This window comes from Alnus glutinosa, chromosome 5, assembly GCF_958979055.1.
Source record: "Alnus glutinosa chromosome 5, dhAlnGlut1.1, whole genome shotgun sequence".
Taxonomy (NCBI): Eukaryota; Viridiplantae; Streptophyta; class Magnoliopsida; order Fagales; family Betulaceae; genus Alnus; species Alnus glutinosa.
In genome coordinates this window covers 7,828,335-7,845,849 of record NC_084890.1, presented here as the reverse complement: position 1 = coordinate 7,845,849, position 17,515 = coordinate 7,828,335, and the positions used below count along the sequence as shown (strand labels likewise).

Sequence of the window (17,515 nt, the reverse complement as noted above, 5' to 3'; positions counted from 1 at the left end):
CTAGAATGTTTTAATTATTTCATGTTAAATTTGTTATTGGGAGCTCACTCCTTTTTCGGTTTTAAAATTGTCCGCTCCATATTTCTTTATGGTTAGGAGTGTGCAAATTTTTCCATTGTAATCATTTTTCCTAAGGAAAAAAAAAAGAAAGAAAGAAGCTTGTCAGTTGGCACTTATTAAAAGGTCAAATCCCTCCTCACAATTCTGTAATTTTTTTTTTTGGGGGTAATATTGTAAAAAGACGATCCCCTTTCATTGATAAAACCCAACTCAAATACAACAACTAAAATAACTATAAACTGTCGTAGCCCAACAAGACGACCCACCAACATAACTGAAACCCACGATCCATTCTTGAGTATTCTACAACACGGAAAACCAGCGTACACAAAACATACACGGTAAGTTGAATAGTCAACGACAACATTGCAAAAGTATAACACGTGGCCTTCATTCAGCAAATCCTTCAGAAACCTATTCCACTTCCCTGTACAGCATAACTTCATTACTTTCCCAACCGAGATTTGATTCATATATAACACCATCACAACAATCATACAACAACTCTTCACACGAGGGTGGGATCCAATGTGTGAGGTCCACCCTCATGTGAGGGGTTGTTATGTGGTTATTGTGTTAGTGTTGTAAATTTAACATTTTCCTTCCCAAAACAAATATATCCCTCCGGTTCTTACTCTCTAAGCCAAGCAACACAGAAACCCGATTTTGATGGCCAAGGAATTGCCGGAAGACTTGGTGACAGAGATTCTGGTATGGCTTCCGGTCGTCTCTCTATTGCGATTCAAGTGCGTCTGTAAATCCTGGTACGCACTCATTACTCACCAGAACTTCATAAGAAAACATCTCCTACACAACAACAACAACAGCAGTGCCCTCCTTCTCCTTCAAACCTCCGAAGATTATGTTGTATCCACGTTTTCTTATGAAACACTCCAAGTGCCCCTTACACAACCTGTACCTCCACTGTATTTTGAGATGCGTTTTGGGATGGATGAGTTTTATGTCGTGGGTTCTTGCAATGGTCTCGTTTGTCTCCATGCTAACTATGGATTATATGTTGTTATATGGAACCCTGCAACTAAAGAAACAAAGGTTGTCGCCAACTCAAGCCTGCTCCGATTCCCCGCCTACTATCGCATTGATGGTATCGGATTTGGTTTTGATGCGAAAACTAATGACTACAAGATACTCAACATTCTTAGTCTCTATGATGACCCAGATTCAATTCGAAATGAAAAGATTGTCCAAACTGAGGTATATAGCTTAAGTGCTGATTCTTGGAGAAAAGGCGATAGCCCCCCATGTTTTATTTGTAGTAGTTTAAGAGGTATGGATACATACATCAATGGGGTGGCTTCTTGGGAGGCATCTGTTGACGATTGGAAGGGTATTCTGTCATTTGACATGAGCGACGAGGTATTCCTAAAAACACAACTGCCCGGTGATGTTTTGAATGATAGTGGGAGACATTTTTTCGTGTTGAATGAATCGATTGCTATGACAGTTACTATATGTTCTGAAGATGATATGTATATTATAGAAAGTTCAGAGGTTTGCTTTGATATATGGTTGTTACTTGAAGTTGGTGTTAACGACTCATGGACTAGGCTTTTCACTATTGGACCAATTACAGGCATTACACGACTGTTAGGATCTTGGAAGAATGACAGCATTTTCTTCGAAAAATATTACAGACAGCTGGTCTTGTATGACCCCTCTACCAAAGAAATTACTGATCTCAAAGTTGGTGATGGACACATAGTCTCGTGGCAGATCATTACTTACACGGAGACCTTAGTTTCTGTCAAGAGAGGACGTGAAGTTGAAGAGCAGGACAATTGTTGACAATGCCTGAGGGCCATCTTTCTATATCTGTTCCAAGTGTGTTTCAAGATGTGTTGAGATAATATATTTTTGCTTATTCTTGTCAAATATTTATGCACTTACATTTGACCTGTAACTATCTCTCTTGGAGCAATGGTGAGAGATTTTTAAGATTAAAGAAGCAGGAGTACAAGGGTTCTTCACATGATCTTTCTTTTTACATATCATGCAGAATTATTTTTTCATTGTCCCTTATGTTTAGTATTTCTTATATTTGTTTTATATATATATATTTCTTTCATGCTGTTTCATAGCTAGCAATTTACTCTTGAAGAGGTTTTCTACTTGGATATAGTTGATGAGGTGAGTGTACATAATTTTCATATTGATCTTGTGCACTTTTACCAAATGTAGAGACTTAAATTGAAAACAACACATGAATGTTTATCAATGAAATTAATTATTTCTCCATATTTCAGGACAAGTGGAAATCTGTTTCCACTTTTGAGTGGTTTCATTAAGCATATTTTTTTGATTCCTGCAATATAAAAATTTGTATTGATTGAGTAGGATTTCCTCAAGAACCATACTCAATGAAATAAAAATTACCTCAAACTTCCCAGAAATGCATAATAAGGTGTTATGGCTTATAGGGCTCTCTCTCTCTCTCTAATTGAGGGGGTTGGGCATACTCATTTGCTTTTGTTGAATGAAATTCTTAGCCGGGAAACCTTTGAAAAAGGGTCTGTCCTCTTTCATTTCATTTTCTGAATGGATGATTATCTTCTCTATAATGTATGAGATTATGCTCTGTCTCTGTGTTCTGAGTCATGACAGCAATTCTGGTTGCAACTGCAGGGGATGGTAACCAGATTGTAAACCACCATTACTTTCAAGGACTTGCTCCCCTAATGGCCCATATAGTACTCATGCTAAATAGAAATATAGCAATTAGAAAACTTTTTGTTGTCTGTTTCAGAAGGGTTATACAAGTTAATTTGTCACAATTATGGTATAATCCTCACTAAAACTCTTATCACTTTGTTGAAGGAAAACTGTGCACATGGTGAACTTTTATTTTACTCCAACTGTAATAAAGCTATTACTTTTACCCTCCATGGATGCTATGTACTTTATCCAGCCATCCAAAGAGAAGTAATTATTCTCCATTTTGGCATCTATTTGCCGATACTTAGTGTTAGAATCCTAAAAACATATGTAAAATGGAACTAAAAAAGGGAAAATAACAGCCAGTAAGAGCAAGTCAAAGACTCTAACATGGATAATGGGTACAATTATGTATACATACCTCTAGTTTCATTAAATTAAGACCACCTTCTGTCCTAGGGAATAGTCATTCTATGTACAGGGATATCACAAACAAACTATCTCTTTTACAAAATAACAAATATTTTACTGATAACTGACAGAATATCCAAAGATTCCTTACACCAAGAGTTGATGATCAAAGTAAAAAACGAAAGATTGAAAGAAAAATCATTTTGATCATGAAGGATTGTCCTTGCTCTCATAGGAAAGAAAGTAAGAAAGTCAGAAGCCTCTCTTGCATCTCCAATTATATCATTTGTTGTTGTTGAGCTTTCTGACAATGCATTTGTTGTCTTGTGGAGTTGATCCAATTGATTGAGGACTCACAGAGGTGGTAGCTAAGGCAATTCAGCATTCCTAGGCTCTGGATTTTAATGAAATTTTGATTGAAAAAATGATGATTATAAAGTAAATTAATATTTTTTCAAAAAAAAATAAAAATAAAGAAGAACTTTTAAAAAATAAAATTGTGCATTGCACGGGTTACAAGCTAGTATATATAACTAGTGCCGAGCATGGAGCGGGGGGGCGGGTATGCCCCTTTTTTGGCCCCGCTCCGTAGGGGTGCGGGTTTACAAATTCACCCCCGTAAACGGCATAAAACTAGTGACATCCGTGCGGGGCGGGGGTGGGTGACGCGGGGCGGAGGATGCGGGTTGTGCGTGTATCCCCGGGGGCAAGCCAAGACATTAGAAAAATCAAATCAAAACCAAATTCAATACCCATATTCAATACCTAGATTCAAGCCATATTTATAAAGGAATGATAGCAACAAAGGCCAGAGAATGGGAGAAACATCAACCTATAGACGAGGATGCAATCGCAAAGCCACAACTGAAGGTCTTGAAGCCGATCTTCTCGATCTTGAAATCACATGTTCATGACGTCCCCACAGGTCACAGGACCGGCGGAGCCAGCGAAGATGGGAACGATTGACAGAGGCCATGGCGCTGTGTGGTGTAGGGGAAGAAAATGGAAGATGAAGAACTTGAGGTTTTTTTTTTTGGAAGAAGAAGAAAAGGTGTCTTCCAATCTTCCTCAGTTATGGAAGGAAGAGGACGAAGGGATGAAGGGGGTGAGGGGGTGAAGGAGAAAAGGAAGAAGAAGAAGAAGGGTAGGCGGTGCAAGAAGAAGAAGAAGAAGAAACTGGAAATGACGAAGGCCGGGTAGGGTTTTTAGGACTTAAAGTGTTTTGCAGGGCGGGGCGGGGCCCCAGAGCTTTTAAAAACCTTCAACTTGCAACCTGCCCCGCCCCGCACGGGTATATCATTTTTTAACCCGTACTCGCAAAAAAACCTTAAAACCCGAGATTTTAGGGGTAGAGCCGGGCGTGCGGGTTTGCGGGTATTTGATCACTCCTATATATAACGGGTGTATTCACCTTTTTCTTAAATTTTATACGATAAAATTGAATATTACCTCCAAGGGTGTAAACCATTCTACAAGGATAGATAATACCCTTATTTTGTATCTGCATCTATACTCTGTAGAGGGTAGATTTTATCAAACAGATGGACAATATGGGTTGCACATCAAATGCCCCCTCTGTTGACAAATGTCACAAGGGCTACTCTCTTGTCAAACTCCACTCTCGTTCTTATTATGCAAAGTCTCATATATCGCCATTTGCTTCATCTTGTGTCTAGTCAATTGCAAACTTCGAGTGCGTGTTTTCTTTGTTAATTAATGAAAGAGAATGAATCAAAATTAAACGAACCGAACTTAAAATTAAATATTAGGCTCAGTTGGGCTTAATTATAACCCTAGTTAGAATTGAAACAAGCCTGGAGATTTGTTATCTTTGTGTTTGTTGGGCATCAAATATATTTGTCCCGTTCTTTGTTTAAGGGTCTCGGTAATTTAGTGATAGTTTACGAAATTTGAAATTGAAACCTTGGTGCTTCAAAATTTTGCTTCTCTCTTCTAGAGAGAGACGCTCCAACTTCTCTCTTAGTATGGTTTTTCCACCTCCTTGAGAGGGTTTTTTCCCCAACTCTGGTGGTCCTCAAGGGAGGAGGGATGGGATGGTGGATTTCTTTCTCTCTCTCCTCCCTTTCTGCCTATTTTCTCTTGTTTTTCTTTCTCTTCTTACGTGGATTTTTTAATTTTTTTTTTTTCGAACAACTCCTTGGAAGCTTATAGCCTCTGTCTCTGCCTCTGGCCTCTTGCATGCCGCCATCCTATTCTCCGCCAGGCTTCCATGAAAAAAAAAACATAAAACTAAAAGAAAGTAAAGCGGAATAATAAGAAATAGAAATAAGAATTTTACGTGGTTTGGTCGATGACCTACGTCTACAGGATAAAGCTGTAAGGCTACATTATGCTCTTATTGCTTGATTAATTTACAATACAAATGATCCCTATTTATAAGGATATAAAGAAAATATAAAAGGTATGTAGAGAGAATACAATCAAATCAGAATTGAATGTATTCAAATCTGATTTAATTATAATCAATTACAATTAATGAGGATTAGATCAAATCCTCTAATATATGGAGAGTACTGTAATATACGGTATCAATATATTCTCTAACATTCCGCTTCTCGCAAGATGTTTTTCGGTTTTCGGTAAGTTCATGGATTTGGTTTTTCCAAGGTCAAATTTGTATTCATTCGTCAGCTTCGCTGTCAGACGCACCCCTCCATCGTGCTCCTCGGCTTCCTTGCTTTTTGCCACTCTCTTTAGCGCTGATGCGTGGCCTTGCTGCCTCTCAGTTCTGCCGCCCTCCTCCGCCAATGCAGCTTTTTTTGGTATTTTGTCCTGCTGTATTTCTTTTGTTGTTTCGCAATATTCAGTGTTTTTTGTTGCTTCTTTTTTTTTTTTTTTTTTGAAAAATACACATAATTCACCCAAACTACCAATTGTGTCAATGTCCCTCCTTAGACTACAAAAAAATGTCAATGTCCCCCTTAAGACCAACAAAAAGACAAAAATGACCTTATTTTTTTTAAAATAAGACAAAAATGTCCTCATAATCAAAAAATTAAAACTAAAACAAAAAAAATTAAAAATTAAAAAAAATAAATAAAAAAGGAAAAAAATTAAAAAAATAACGAAAAAAATAACATTTTTTTTTTTAAAAAAAAGCAAACAAAAAATAACTGGAATTTATTATTATTATTTTAAAATAAAACAAATAAAAAAAAACCAGTTTTTATTAAATTAAAAAACGAAAAAGAACAATTTTTTTAAAGCAAAAAAATAACTGAAATTTATTTATTTATTAAAAAAATACAAATTAAAAAAAAAACCTGTTTTTATTAAAATAAAAAAGAAACGAAAAAGAAATTTTTTTTAAAGAAAAAAAAAACTGAAAATTATTTTTTAATAAAAAAATAAAAAACAGTTTTAAATTTTTTTTTTTAATATTTTTTGGAATAAATTTTTGTTATTTTACATATATTTTTTTTAGTTTTATTTTATTTTAATAATTTTATGATGGGCATTTGTGTCATTAGAGGGACATTAACATTTTTGGTAGTTTAGGATGGGACATTGACACAATTGGTAGTTTGGGGGGTACATTGACAATAGAGTGGTAGTTTGAGAGGGTTATGTGTACTTTTCCCTTTATTTATTTTTTTATTTTTTTGTGTGTGGGTTATTGTCTCCTTGCATATTTGTAGTTTAATTATTTAGTGGAAACTTTTGTAATCAGATCTGTGTTGGTATCTTTTTCTTCCTCAATCCCTACATCGGACTCTAATTATGCATCTTTGGCTTCAACCTCCTTTTGGCGGTTGATGTTTTTTAAGTTTTTTTTTTTTTTTTTTTTTCCAAGTGAAGGTTTATATAGCTTCTGTAGCTGCTTCGTGCAGCCTCTTGAGCGGATTAGGTCACTTGTTTGATATATTTCCTAACCCTTGTATGTATTTCTGCACTTTTTATTTCGTGTTACGTTTATTGTTAGAAATTCACCCATTTTTCAGTTTTAAAGTGAAAATGATCATCCCTTATAACTATGTTTCTTTTTCTTCTTTTTTTTCAAAAGAAAAAAAAAAAAAAAAAAAAGAAGAAGAAGAAGAAGAAGAAGAAGCTGGGTTGTTGACACTTCAAGGGTCAAATCCATCCTCAAATGTCTGTAAATTTTTTTTTTTTTTTTTTTGTGGTAAAATTGTAAAAAGACGATCCCCAACCCGACGAATAGACGATACACTAACATAACTGTAGACTGATTTACTTTCCCTTTCTTTTTTTTGAAGTTTTTGTTACTTTCATCCTTTCATTAAATGTCTATTAAATTGATTTAGATAATTTTTTTTTTATCCATAAACAGGTTTAAACCCATGTCATATGTGTATTTAACGGTTTTTATTAAATACAATTATTATTTTGAATGAAATAGAGAAAAAATAAAAATAAAACTTTTAGAGGTCAATTTTAAATCCAACTAAAACACATGGGACAATATTCTTTGCTTTTCATTTCATTTGTATTAATTTTATTGTCATAATTTAAAGTTAATACATCACTACATCTAGTAGTGTATATAATATCATATGATTCATATTATTTCAAGTTTTTAAAAGACGTATCATATTAATATCATGTACACAGTTAAGTAACTAACTTTAAATCATTATCGTAAATTCCTATTATTTTTAAGAGTGACAAATCGTATTCGTATTTTATATTTAAATTGTGTCGAGACATAAATATAATATTAGATAAATTAATTTTAACTCGATTCACTTAATTAAATAAATCAAATACTTTAATTATGATCCACTAATTTTATGTTAAATACGTGACAAATTCGTACATCGTTTCAAAAAGTTGCTAGTCCTCACTATTTTTCCACCTCTACTATTGGCCAAAAAAAAAAATTAAAAGAAAATTCCCAACATACTCTCAACATACACAGTAAGTTGAATTGTCAACGACAACATTGCAAAAGTATAGCACGTGGCCTTCATACAGCGCATAACTTCATTACTTCTGAATCGTAGACCCGGTTACGACGGAAAATGATAAAACCACAACCTCTTTGCACAACTTTCTCACAACCCCACTCACAATGGTGTGGGGCCCACACACATGGGCCCCACACCATTGTGAGTGGGGGTTGTGAGGGAGTTGTGATGGGGTTGTAACCCAATCATGTCCCGGTTACGACCGGGCTACGACCAGGCTGACGTGGCGCCTTGCCACGTCAGCTCCTGAGAAAAAAAAAAAAAAAAAAAAAAAAAAAAACTGAAGTCTGAAACTTATCAAAAGCAAAATCAAAAACGCTGAAAAGCAGCGTAGGGGGAAAACATTTCCCCCAAATATTTTCGTCCTCTCTCTCCTCTCTCTCTCTCTTGCTCGCTCGCCGGCCGTCCCACTCGCCGTTGAAGCTACCAGCGAGTCTCCCTCTCTCTCGCCGTTTAGCTAGATCGGCGCCGGCTTTCGGAGTTCAGACGCATTGGCGGCGTGGTTTTCTGTTCGGCGGCCGGCCACCTCCACCGGTATTCTTTATATCTCTCTCCATTGATCTATACATGGGTTCTGTTCTATGGGTATGGATATTTGGTTTGGGTATTTGGTGTTTGGCACTGGGCGTTGCTTTAATATTGGGTGTGAAAATTTACAGCAACAGAGGGGATTTTGTAGATTGGGGGTGATGGTTTGGGATGATGTTGTTAATAGCTAGAATTTTTGCTTGGCTAGGACCGAATAGAGTGGACAGGAACAATTTTTTTGGGTGTCATTCATTTTGGGGATTTTGGTTGTAGAAGGGCCGAATTGGGGGTGATGGTTTGGGATGATGTTGTTAATAGCTAGAATTTTTGCTTGGCTAGGACTGAATAGAGTGGAGAGGAACAATTTTTTTGGGTGTCATTCATTTTGGGGATTTTGGTTGTGGAAGGGCCGAATTGGGGGTGATGGTTATTGATCAATTTTTTTTTTTTTTTTTGAAATTTCTGGGTTTGTTATGGCCGAATGGGTTTATGGAGTAATATGTTGTTGATTTTTTTTTATTATTATCTGTTTCGTTTGCTAGAAACTTTTGTTGGGATTGTAATGTTTTATAAGGTTTTTGGATGTTTATTGGATGAGTTGGTTTGTATTTTGCTACTGAAATATGATATGGTAGTTTGTTGGAAAAAAAAACAAAGGTTTATTAAATGCAAATCACCAAGACTCCAAACAGCAGGAAAAATCAATGTATGGTGCAGTCTACACACCCTAGTAGGCTTGTCAACAAACTGAAGCAGAAAAAATTATCCATCAGACATCTATAGAAATCTGCAAGAGAAGTTAATTGAATATTTCTCAAAAGATGGACGGAGATGGACGATTGATAGTTGTTTACTACATTTACTATGTTATCATAGTTTGTATGATTTTTGTCTATCACTATAAACCATTAATTTGTGCATCTAATGAGATTTTTGAAGTTTTGAATTGTCATTTTGTGGCTGCTATCTTTGGTTATAATAACTCAGTATCTTTGGAAAGCTGTGTTGCTCTAGTTTTGCTGACACCGGCATTTTTAAATTCCTAATTTATCTATCTTAACATTGTTTTGTTTCATATTATGTTCTTTGTTTTTTTTTTTCTTTAACATCTTCTCAAACTATCATCTTTTTGTGTGCTTGCCAGATTTTTGGGTTACTTTCAACCAAGAGAAGGGAAACGTGCTATTTGGGAATTCCATGTCTGCAATCTCTCTCAATGGCAGTTATTGGATGTCTATTGGATGAGTTTGAGAAAATTTGTAATAGAGTGATTATGGTTATATTTAGTTGTAGTAGATTTTGTAAAGAACAATGATGTGAATTCAAAGTATTTTGACGGTCTGTATTTTGCTATGGAAATATGATGGTATTTTGTTTGAAAAAAACAAAGTTTTATTAAATTGTGTCATTTCCATAGACACATATGGATGACTAAAATTTGATTATAAATACATTCTAACCAGAAAATGAGAAAGGGAACTTAATGTTCCGCCCATTGACCGGCAAAAGTAGTAAGAAAACCCACATTTCTTTAGCAAAGAATGAACAACATTAAGCTAACACGTCAGACTTGTCTGTTTACTTGAGGGAAGGTGTGAATCTTGTCTTCTTTGAACAGCAATCACATAATCATTCTCGCCTGTTATATTTGGATAGCCCATTTCCTTAACAATATAAACTAGGAAACCTATGAAAAGTGAACCAGATATCCCAGAAGTTGGATTTGGAATTACTATACTACAACCTTTGTTCCTAACCAAGCGTACCTGCATTAGGCTGCATATAACTCTCAAAAGAAACCTCCCCTAATCTGGCCATTTCAAACCTCAACCAAAATCACAACCCGAAGGTTTTCACCCTAAACACCATACCAAACCAACAATAAATTTTCTCTCTCAATCATTAATAAATCATTCCATAAATTGCTTCTATATTCACAAATCATAAACCAACCACACACCCAAAGCACAACAAAATGAATCATAGCACCATAATTATTAAAAAAAATATATTCCAATAACTTGCCACATGTGCATGGTAAGATCACCAAAATTACACTTTGATCCTATTTCCTTCATACTAACAAAATTACATTTTGATTCCATCAATAAAGACAAAACACCTAAACACCTAAAATCTTCACATGTACATTACAACATGTCAACAAGAAGTATAATATATCATTTGCAGGCCAATCGCATGGAATTGATAACATGCATCAAACGATAGATGCTTGAGAGCTCATCACCAATAAATGTAGGCAAGCATCGCATATGGTTGAGTATGTTATACACTTGATCGAATATGAGCCGCACATGCACATGCATTGCAATCATCGGGTCTGTTGGGATTATGGCATTAGCTACGTCTGTTATTCAAGCAAGTTTTCGAACTGGGTCATTATAGATATCACACGCTAATTGCTGCAAAAGAAAGAAAGAAAAAAATAAAACATCAAATAATTAATTTTATACAAGATCATCAGATTGTACCTAGTCAAGTGCAATTAAAAACAAACCATAGAAACATTATTCTTTCCTTGTACACCTTTCCCATTCAATAGAAAGCTATAGAACACACACACACACATAAAATAAAAAAATAAAAAAAAATAAAAAAAAGATTATCATTAAGTTCATTCCTAGGATTAAAGATTGAAGAATTATCCCCTTACTTACAGGTACTTAACACTTTCACAGCACAAAGAATTGTCTAACATCACAAAAAATCCAAAAATTTCAATTCACTCTTGAGAATCAAATGGCCCAAAAAATAGAATCGACAAAATAATCAATACCCAAATAATAAAGACGGAAGAACAAGATAAAATGAACCAAGTATGTGTCTATTAAGTGAAGAAATATACCTGATAATTTCCAAGTGTATGTGTCTTAAAACCAGTAGCACAATAATCAAAGTAATATTCCCATGTCCGAATGAATTTTTCACTAGATCTGAGACTGAGGATTTTGCTGAAAACACAAAAATTAATGCCGCAATATGAAAATACAAAACTTCTTTAGTCTTCATATAATATCATTGAAAATAATAATAGATTTCCAGCATAATGGCTTAAAGAACAACATAAAATAAAATAAACATGCAAACTTGTACATGAACTAAAACAAGATCAACCACCTAAAACGGTTAGCAATGTTTTTAAATTAAACCCATAAAAGAGGTATAGAGACCAAGGCATTTTGCATTCATGAAAGTATAATCAAACAGGGAATTAGAGAGAATACAAGCTTTCTTGTTTCCACCCTATCATTACCTGCAGAACAAGAAGCCCATCTTCTGCTAATACCGATTCACAGCAACCAAAAAAGGCTTCCATAAACTCATGGCCAACGGCTTCTAGCATCAGACAGGTAAACAAGAAAATTAAATAAGATAGACCTTCAAATGGGATCAAAATCTGCTTAAGTTTAAAAAATTACAAGGAGCAGAGAAAACCCAGATGCATATCTGCAATTACCACTTAAGTTTAAACAAAATTAAGGTTATTTTAGCAAGGATTCTCCATGGGGGGTTTTAAGAACTTCCTACCAACTTCTGGCTACCAAGCATCTAGTAGAATAACGATTGAATCTCACTGAAAAGAAAAAGAACAAAGCTTTCCAGATGTTCTTGAGCAAAATGAACTCAGGATATCACCAATATCTAACCACTAAATCCACAGGAGCCAATAAACATTAAGAGGGACTAGCATTTGATCAAGAATCCATTTTTCAACAAAATTCGTGTTAATCAGCCTTCCAAGTGAACCCCAATTCGTGTGGGAAAAAAAAAAAAAAAAACTCATTTCACAGGCCTGCTCAAAACCCAAATTTCTCACAGACGAATAAATCAAAAGGGGAATGAAAAAGAGAGAAAGAAAAGTTTACCCGGAGGAACGAGCAGCTTCAATCGATGATGGCTAGGGCGTCTACGTCCTCCACCCTCTACAAACCACAAAAATCCACCGTTCAGTTCATTATATTTAAAAAACAAACCCATATCTTTTTTTTTTTTTTTTTACAAAAAAAAAAAAAAAAAAAAAAAAAACCAAGAAATGAAGTGATTCACTAAAGAGACCCCATCAGACAGGTAAACAAGGACAAGGACAACCCAGAAATCTAATGGATCTCACAAGCGGCTCCTTCATTAAAGTAACAAAACCCTTTTTTGCTTGCGTGATGCTCTCTGGCGGCAGCGTACGGTGGGAGGTGGGTGGTGAGCGGCGTACAGTGGCTGATGTACAGTGGACGTTGCTTGAGAGAGGGAGATTTTGGCCGGGAGGGAGAGACCTGCGACAGCGCTGGGGGATCTTTGGGGAAGAGAAAGGGGGGAAGGCATTTGTTTCATTTCGGTAGTTTTTTTTATTTTTTATTTAAAAAAAAAAAAAAATGAAAAAGGCTGACGTGGACTGAGCCATGTCAGCAGAGTCGTAGCCCGGTCGTAACCGGGTCTACGGAATAGCAGCCCTATATAAATATATCCCTCCGGACTCCGGTTCTTACTCTCTAAACCAAGCAACACAGAAACCCTACTTTGATGGCCAAGGAATTGCCGGAAGACTTGGTAACAGAGATTCTGGTATGGCTTCCGGTCGTCTCTCAATTGCGATTCAAGTGCGTCTGTAAATCCTGGTACGCTCTCATTACTCACCAGAATTTCATAAGAAAACATCTCCTACACAACAACAACAACAACAGAAATGCCCTCTTTCTCCTTAAAACCACCGAAGATTATACCGAAGATTATGTTGTATCCACGCTTTCTTATGAAACACTACAAGTGTCCCTTACACAACCTGTACCTCCACCGTATTTTGGAATGGCCAAGAAGGTTAGGGTTTATCTTGTGGGTTCTTGCAATGGTCTCGTTTGTCTCCATGCTAACTATGGATTAAATGTTGTTATATGGAACCCTGCAACTAAAGAAACAAAGGTTGTCTCCAACTCAAACCTGCCCCGATACCCTGCTGGCTATCACACCGTAATTGATGGTGTCGGATTTGGTTTTGATGCGAAAACTAATGACTACAAGATACTCAACCTTCTTAGTCTCTATGACGACCCAAACTCAATCCAAAGTAAAAAGATTGTCCAAAGTGAGGTATATAGCTTAAGTGCCGATTCTTGGAGAAAAGGTGATAGCCCCCGTGTTTTCTTTTTAGTTGTCTTAGACCTATGGATACATACATCAATGGGGTCGCTTCTTGGAATGCATCTGTTGCCGATTGGAAGGGTGTGTTGTCGTTTGACATGAGTGACGAGGTATTCCTAAAAACACAACTGCCCGATGATGTTTTGAATGATAGTGAGAGACATTTTTTCGTGTTGAATGAATCGATTGCTATGGCAGTTACTAAATGTTCTGAAGATCATATGTGGTATAATAGAGGATGTTCAGAGGTTTGCTTTGATATATGGTTGTTACTTGAAGTTGGTGTTAACAACTCATGGACTAGGCTATTCACTATTGGACCAATTACAGGAATTTTTCGACCATTAGGATCTTGGAAGAATGACAGCATGTTCTTGGAAAAATGTTACAGAGAGCTGGTCTTATATGATCCATCTACCAAAGAAGTTACTGATCTCGAAGTTGGTGATGGACAGAGAGTCTCGTGGCAGATCATTACTTACACGGAGACCTTAGTTTCTGTCAAGGGAGGACATGAAGTTGAAGAGTAGGATAATTGTTGACAATGCCTGAGGGCCATCTTTCTATATCTGTTCCAAGTGTGTTGAGACTTGAGATAATATTTTTTTGCTTATTCTTGTCAAATATTTATGCACTTACATTTGACCTGTATCTATCTCTTTTGGAGCATTGGTGAGAGATTTTTAAGATTAAAGAAAGCAGGAGTACAAGGGTTCTTCACATGATCTTTCTTTTTACATACCGTGCAGAATTATTTTTTCATTGTCCCATATGTTTAGTATTTCTTATATATATATATATATATATATATATATATATATATATATATATATTTCTTTCATGCTGTTTCATAGCTAGCAATTTACTCTTGAAGAGGTTTTCTACTTGGATATGGTTGGTGAGTGTACATAATTTTCATATTGATCTGTGCACTTTTACGAATTTTAGATACTTAAATTGAAAACAACATTTGAATGTTTATCAATGAAATTAATTATTTCTCCATATTTGAGGACCATTGGAAATCTGTTTCCACTTTTGAGTGGTTTCTTTAAGCATATTTTTTTGATTCCTGCAATATAAAAATTTGTATTGATTGTAGGATTTCCTCAAGAACCATACTCAATGAAATAAAAATGAGCTCAAACTTCCCAGAAATGCATAATAAGGTGTTTATGTCTTATAGGTCTCTCTCTCTCTCTCTCTAATTGAGGGGGTTGGGCATACTCATTTGTTTTTGTTGAATGAAATTCTTAGCAGGGAAACCATTGAAAAACGGTTTGTCCTCTTTCATTTCATTTTCTGATTGGATGATTATCTTCTCTATAATGTATGAGATTATGCTCTGTGTTCTGAGTCATGACAGCAATTCTGGCTGCAACTGCAGGGGATGGTAACCAGATTGTAAATCACCATTACTTTTTGATAAGTATAAATCACCATTACTTGCAAGGACTTGTTCCCTTAATGGCCCATATAGTACTCATGGATGATGCTGTATACTTTATCCAGCCATCCGAAGAGAAGTAATTAATCTCCATTTTGGCATCTATTTGCAGATACTTGGTGTTAGAACCCAAAAAACATGTGTAAAATGGAACTAAAAAAGGGATAATAACAGCCAGTAAGAGCAAGTCAAAGACTCTAATATGGATAATGGGTACAATTATGTATATATACATCTAGTTTCATTAAATGTTAAGACCACCTTCTGTCCTAGGTAATAGTCATTCTATTAACAGGGCTATCACAAACAAACGATCTCTTTTACAAAATAAAAAATATTTTACTGATAACTGACAGAATATCCAAAGATTCCTTACACCAAGAGTTGATGATCAAAGTGAAAAATGAAAGATTGAAGGTGTACCAACAGTTTGGCGCCGTCTGTGGGAAACGATTATTCGTTCCTCATAAAAGAAAAAGAAGATCCAGCATGGTGATGAACACACGTTCCGGAAGCCAGACCAACCGAGAGCCCATAGTCCGAATGGAGCCAGTTATTCAGAATAATCAGCAGCCTCCACCGAACCCTCCTCCGGGGGGTGGAGATCAAGATCGCATAGCAGCGTTGGAAGCCCAGATTGAATCCTTAACACAGCGGAATGCCGAGTTGCTGCGCAGGAGGCCGGAACAGCCCAATCCCAAGATGAACAAGGATGAGCGAGAGGAAGAAGATCATAACAGCAACACTAATCCTCGGAGGGAGGATGACCGCCAAGGAGATCTGAGCAGAATTATTGCCGAACTGGAGAGAAGGTGCACGTACATGGAGATGGAAAGAAAGGACAAAAGCAGATCCGTAATGGTGGACAAGCTCCTAATGGGTACAGACTCACCCTTCACCAGACGGGTGGCAAACTATCAGCTTCCCGATAAGTTTAAGGTACCCCAAATTCTAAGTTATGCAGGAGACAGAGATCCCTTGGATCACCTAGAGAATTTCAAAGCTCATCTAGACCTTCACGGGACACCTGATGAAGTAGCATGTCGGGCCTTCCCTCTTACTCTTGCGGGGAATGCCCGAGACTGGTTCAGGAAGCTGCTCCCGAATTCCGTTGATCAGTTCAAGGAATTGTCCAAGATATTCCTAACGGAGTTCTTGGCTTTCCGGACAAGGAAGAAGCCTTCGGGATATTTGCTATCATTGCACCAGCAGGGCAATGAGAGTCTTAAGGAGTTTATGGCTCGGTTCAACCGAGAGAAGGCTACGGTCGAAGATCCGACCGAGGATATGATCTTTGCTGCCATTTATCAGGGAATTTCACCCGAGGAGCCTTTGATGAAGAAGTTGATCCGGAAGCAACCGAGTACCTTGCAGGGCCTCATGGATAAGGTAGAAGAATTCATCAATCAGGAAGAGACGCTGAAGTCTATGGCCAGTTCTAGACTACCCCGAGAGACAGCCCCAGAAAAGAAAAGGAAAGAATTCAAGAAAGCTGATTGGGAAGAGCAGAGGCAGGTAAAGAAGTTCAAAGATTACAACTTTACACCTCTCAATGCCGAGATATCAGAAGTCCTCATGGAGATCAAGAGAGATCCGGCGTTTCGGGAACCGCAAAAGATACCAGGTAATCCTCCTTATAGGAATGCAGGGAAGTATTGTGATTTCCATAAACAAGCAGGTCATTACACCGAGGGGTGCGTAACCCTAAGGTTGTTAATAGAAGAATTCATAAAGAATGGCAAGCTAGTTCGGTTCTTGGGAGAGCGACGGAACCATCCAGGAAATAACAGGCCTCGGAATCATCAGGACTATCAGCCCCGAGATCAACAGCCACGGGATTACTATCCCCGAGACCGTCCTCAGCTAGACGAAAGGCATCAAGAGAATGCTCCCCGAGATGACATAGAAAGAAGAGAGGACCGAAGAAGCAAAAGCCCATAGCATAGAGAGCCGAGGCAACAACAGTATATGCCCGTGATCCCATAAAAATGACTCTCGGGAATTTCAGGCTTGCTTTTATTTTTTAGTATTTATATTTGCAAAGAACTAGACTTTTATTTTTAATTCAGACTAGACAGAAAATTCCCCAGATTTTGGGAATAAGCATTTTCAGAATAAATGAATAAAGCTGACTTAAGCATCGGAGTGTTCCCGGTCTAGGGACCGGGAACCCGTTGATGTTGCTTCTTTTGCAGGCAAAACTCTCGGATCAGTCCTAGCCGAGAGCAAGAACAACTTCTCGGATCAGTCCTTGCCGAGAAGGAGCCTCTCGGATCAGTCCTAGCCAAGAGCAAGAAAA

At 36.8% G+C, this 17,515-nt stretch overlaps 2 protein-coding genes and 1 long non-coding RNA gene across 7 annotated transcripts; 2 read left to right on the top strand and 1 right to left on the bottom strand.

Moving 5' to 3' along the window:
• Positions 1 to 560: 560 nt before the first annotated feature.
• Positions 561 to 2,166, top strand: LOC133869572 (F-box/kelch-repeat protein At3g23880-like). Its single transcript, XM_062306611.1, has one exon. It carries the CDS (start codon positions 730 to 732, stop codon positions 1,864 to 1,866), a length of 1,137 nt encoding a protein of 378 aa, XP_062162595.1. The 5' UTR covers positions 561 to 729; the 3' UTR covers positions 1,867 to 2,166.
• An 8,428-nt stretch (positions 2,167 to 10,594) lies between these two features.
• LOC133868726 (uncharacterized) lies at positions 10,595 to 12,950 on the bottom strand. Of its 5 annotated transcripts, none has more exons than XR_009900393.1 (5): positions 12,696 to 12,950; positions 12,506 to 12,562; positions 11,893 to 11,975; positions 11,485 to 11,590; positions 10,595 to 11,041 (listed from the first exon to the last, which is right to left on the bottom strand). It is a non-coding gene; the product is annotated as an uncharacterized LOC133868726 (long non-coding RNA). The 5 variants fall into 5 exon arrangements; XR_009900392.1 differs by having other exon boundaries at positions 11,893 to 11,972; XR_009900391.1 differs by having other exon boundaries at positions 12,729 to 12,950.
• A 163-nt stretch (positions 12,951 to 13,113) lies between these two features.
• LOC133867627 (F-box/kelch-repeat protein At3g23880-like) lies at positions 13,114 to 14,321 on the top strand. The gene has a single exon (XM_062304379.1). The coding sequence runs from the start codon at positions 13,155 to 13,157 to the stop codon at positions 13,869 to 13,871; it is 717 nt and encodes a 238-aa protein (XP_062160363.1). The 5' UTR covers positions 13,114 to 13,154; the 3' UTR covers positions 13,872 to 14,321.
• Positions 14,322 to 17,515: the final 3,194 nt, after the last annotated feature.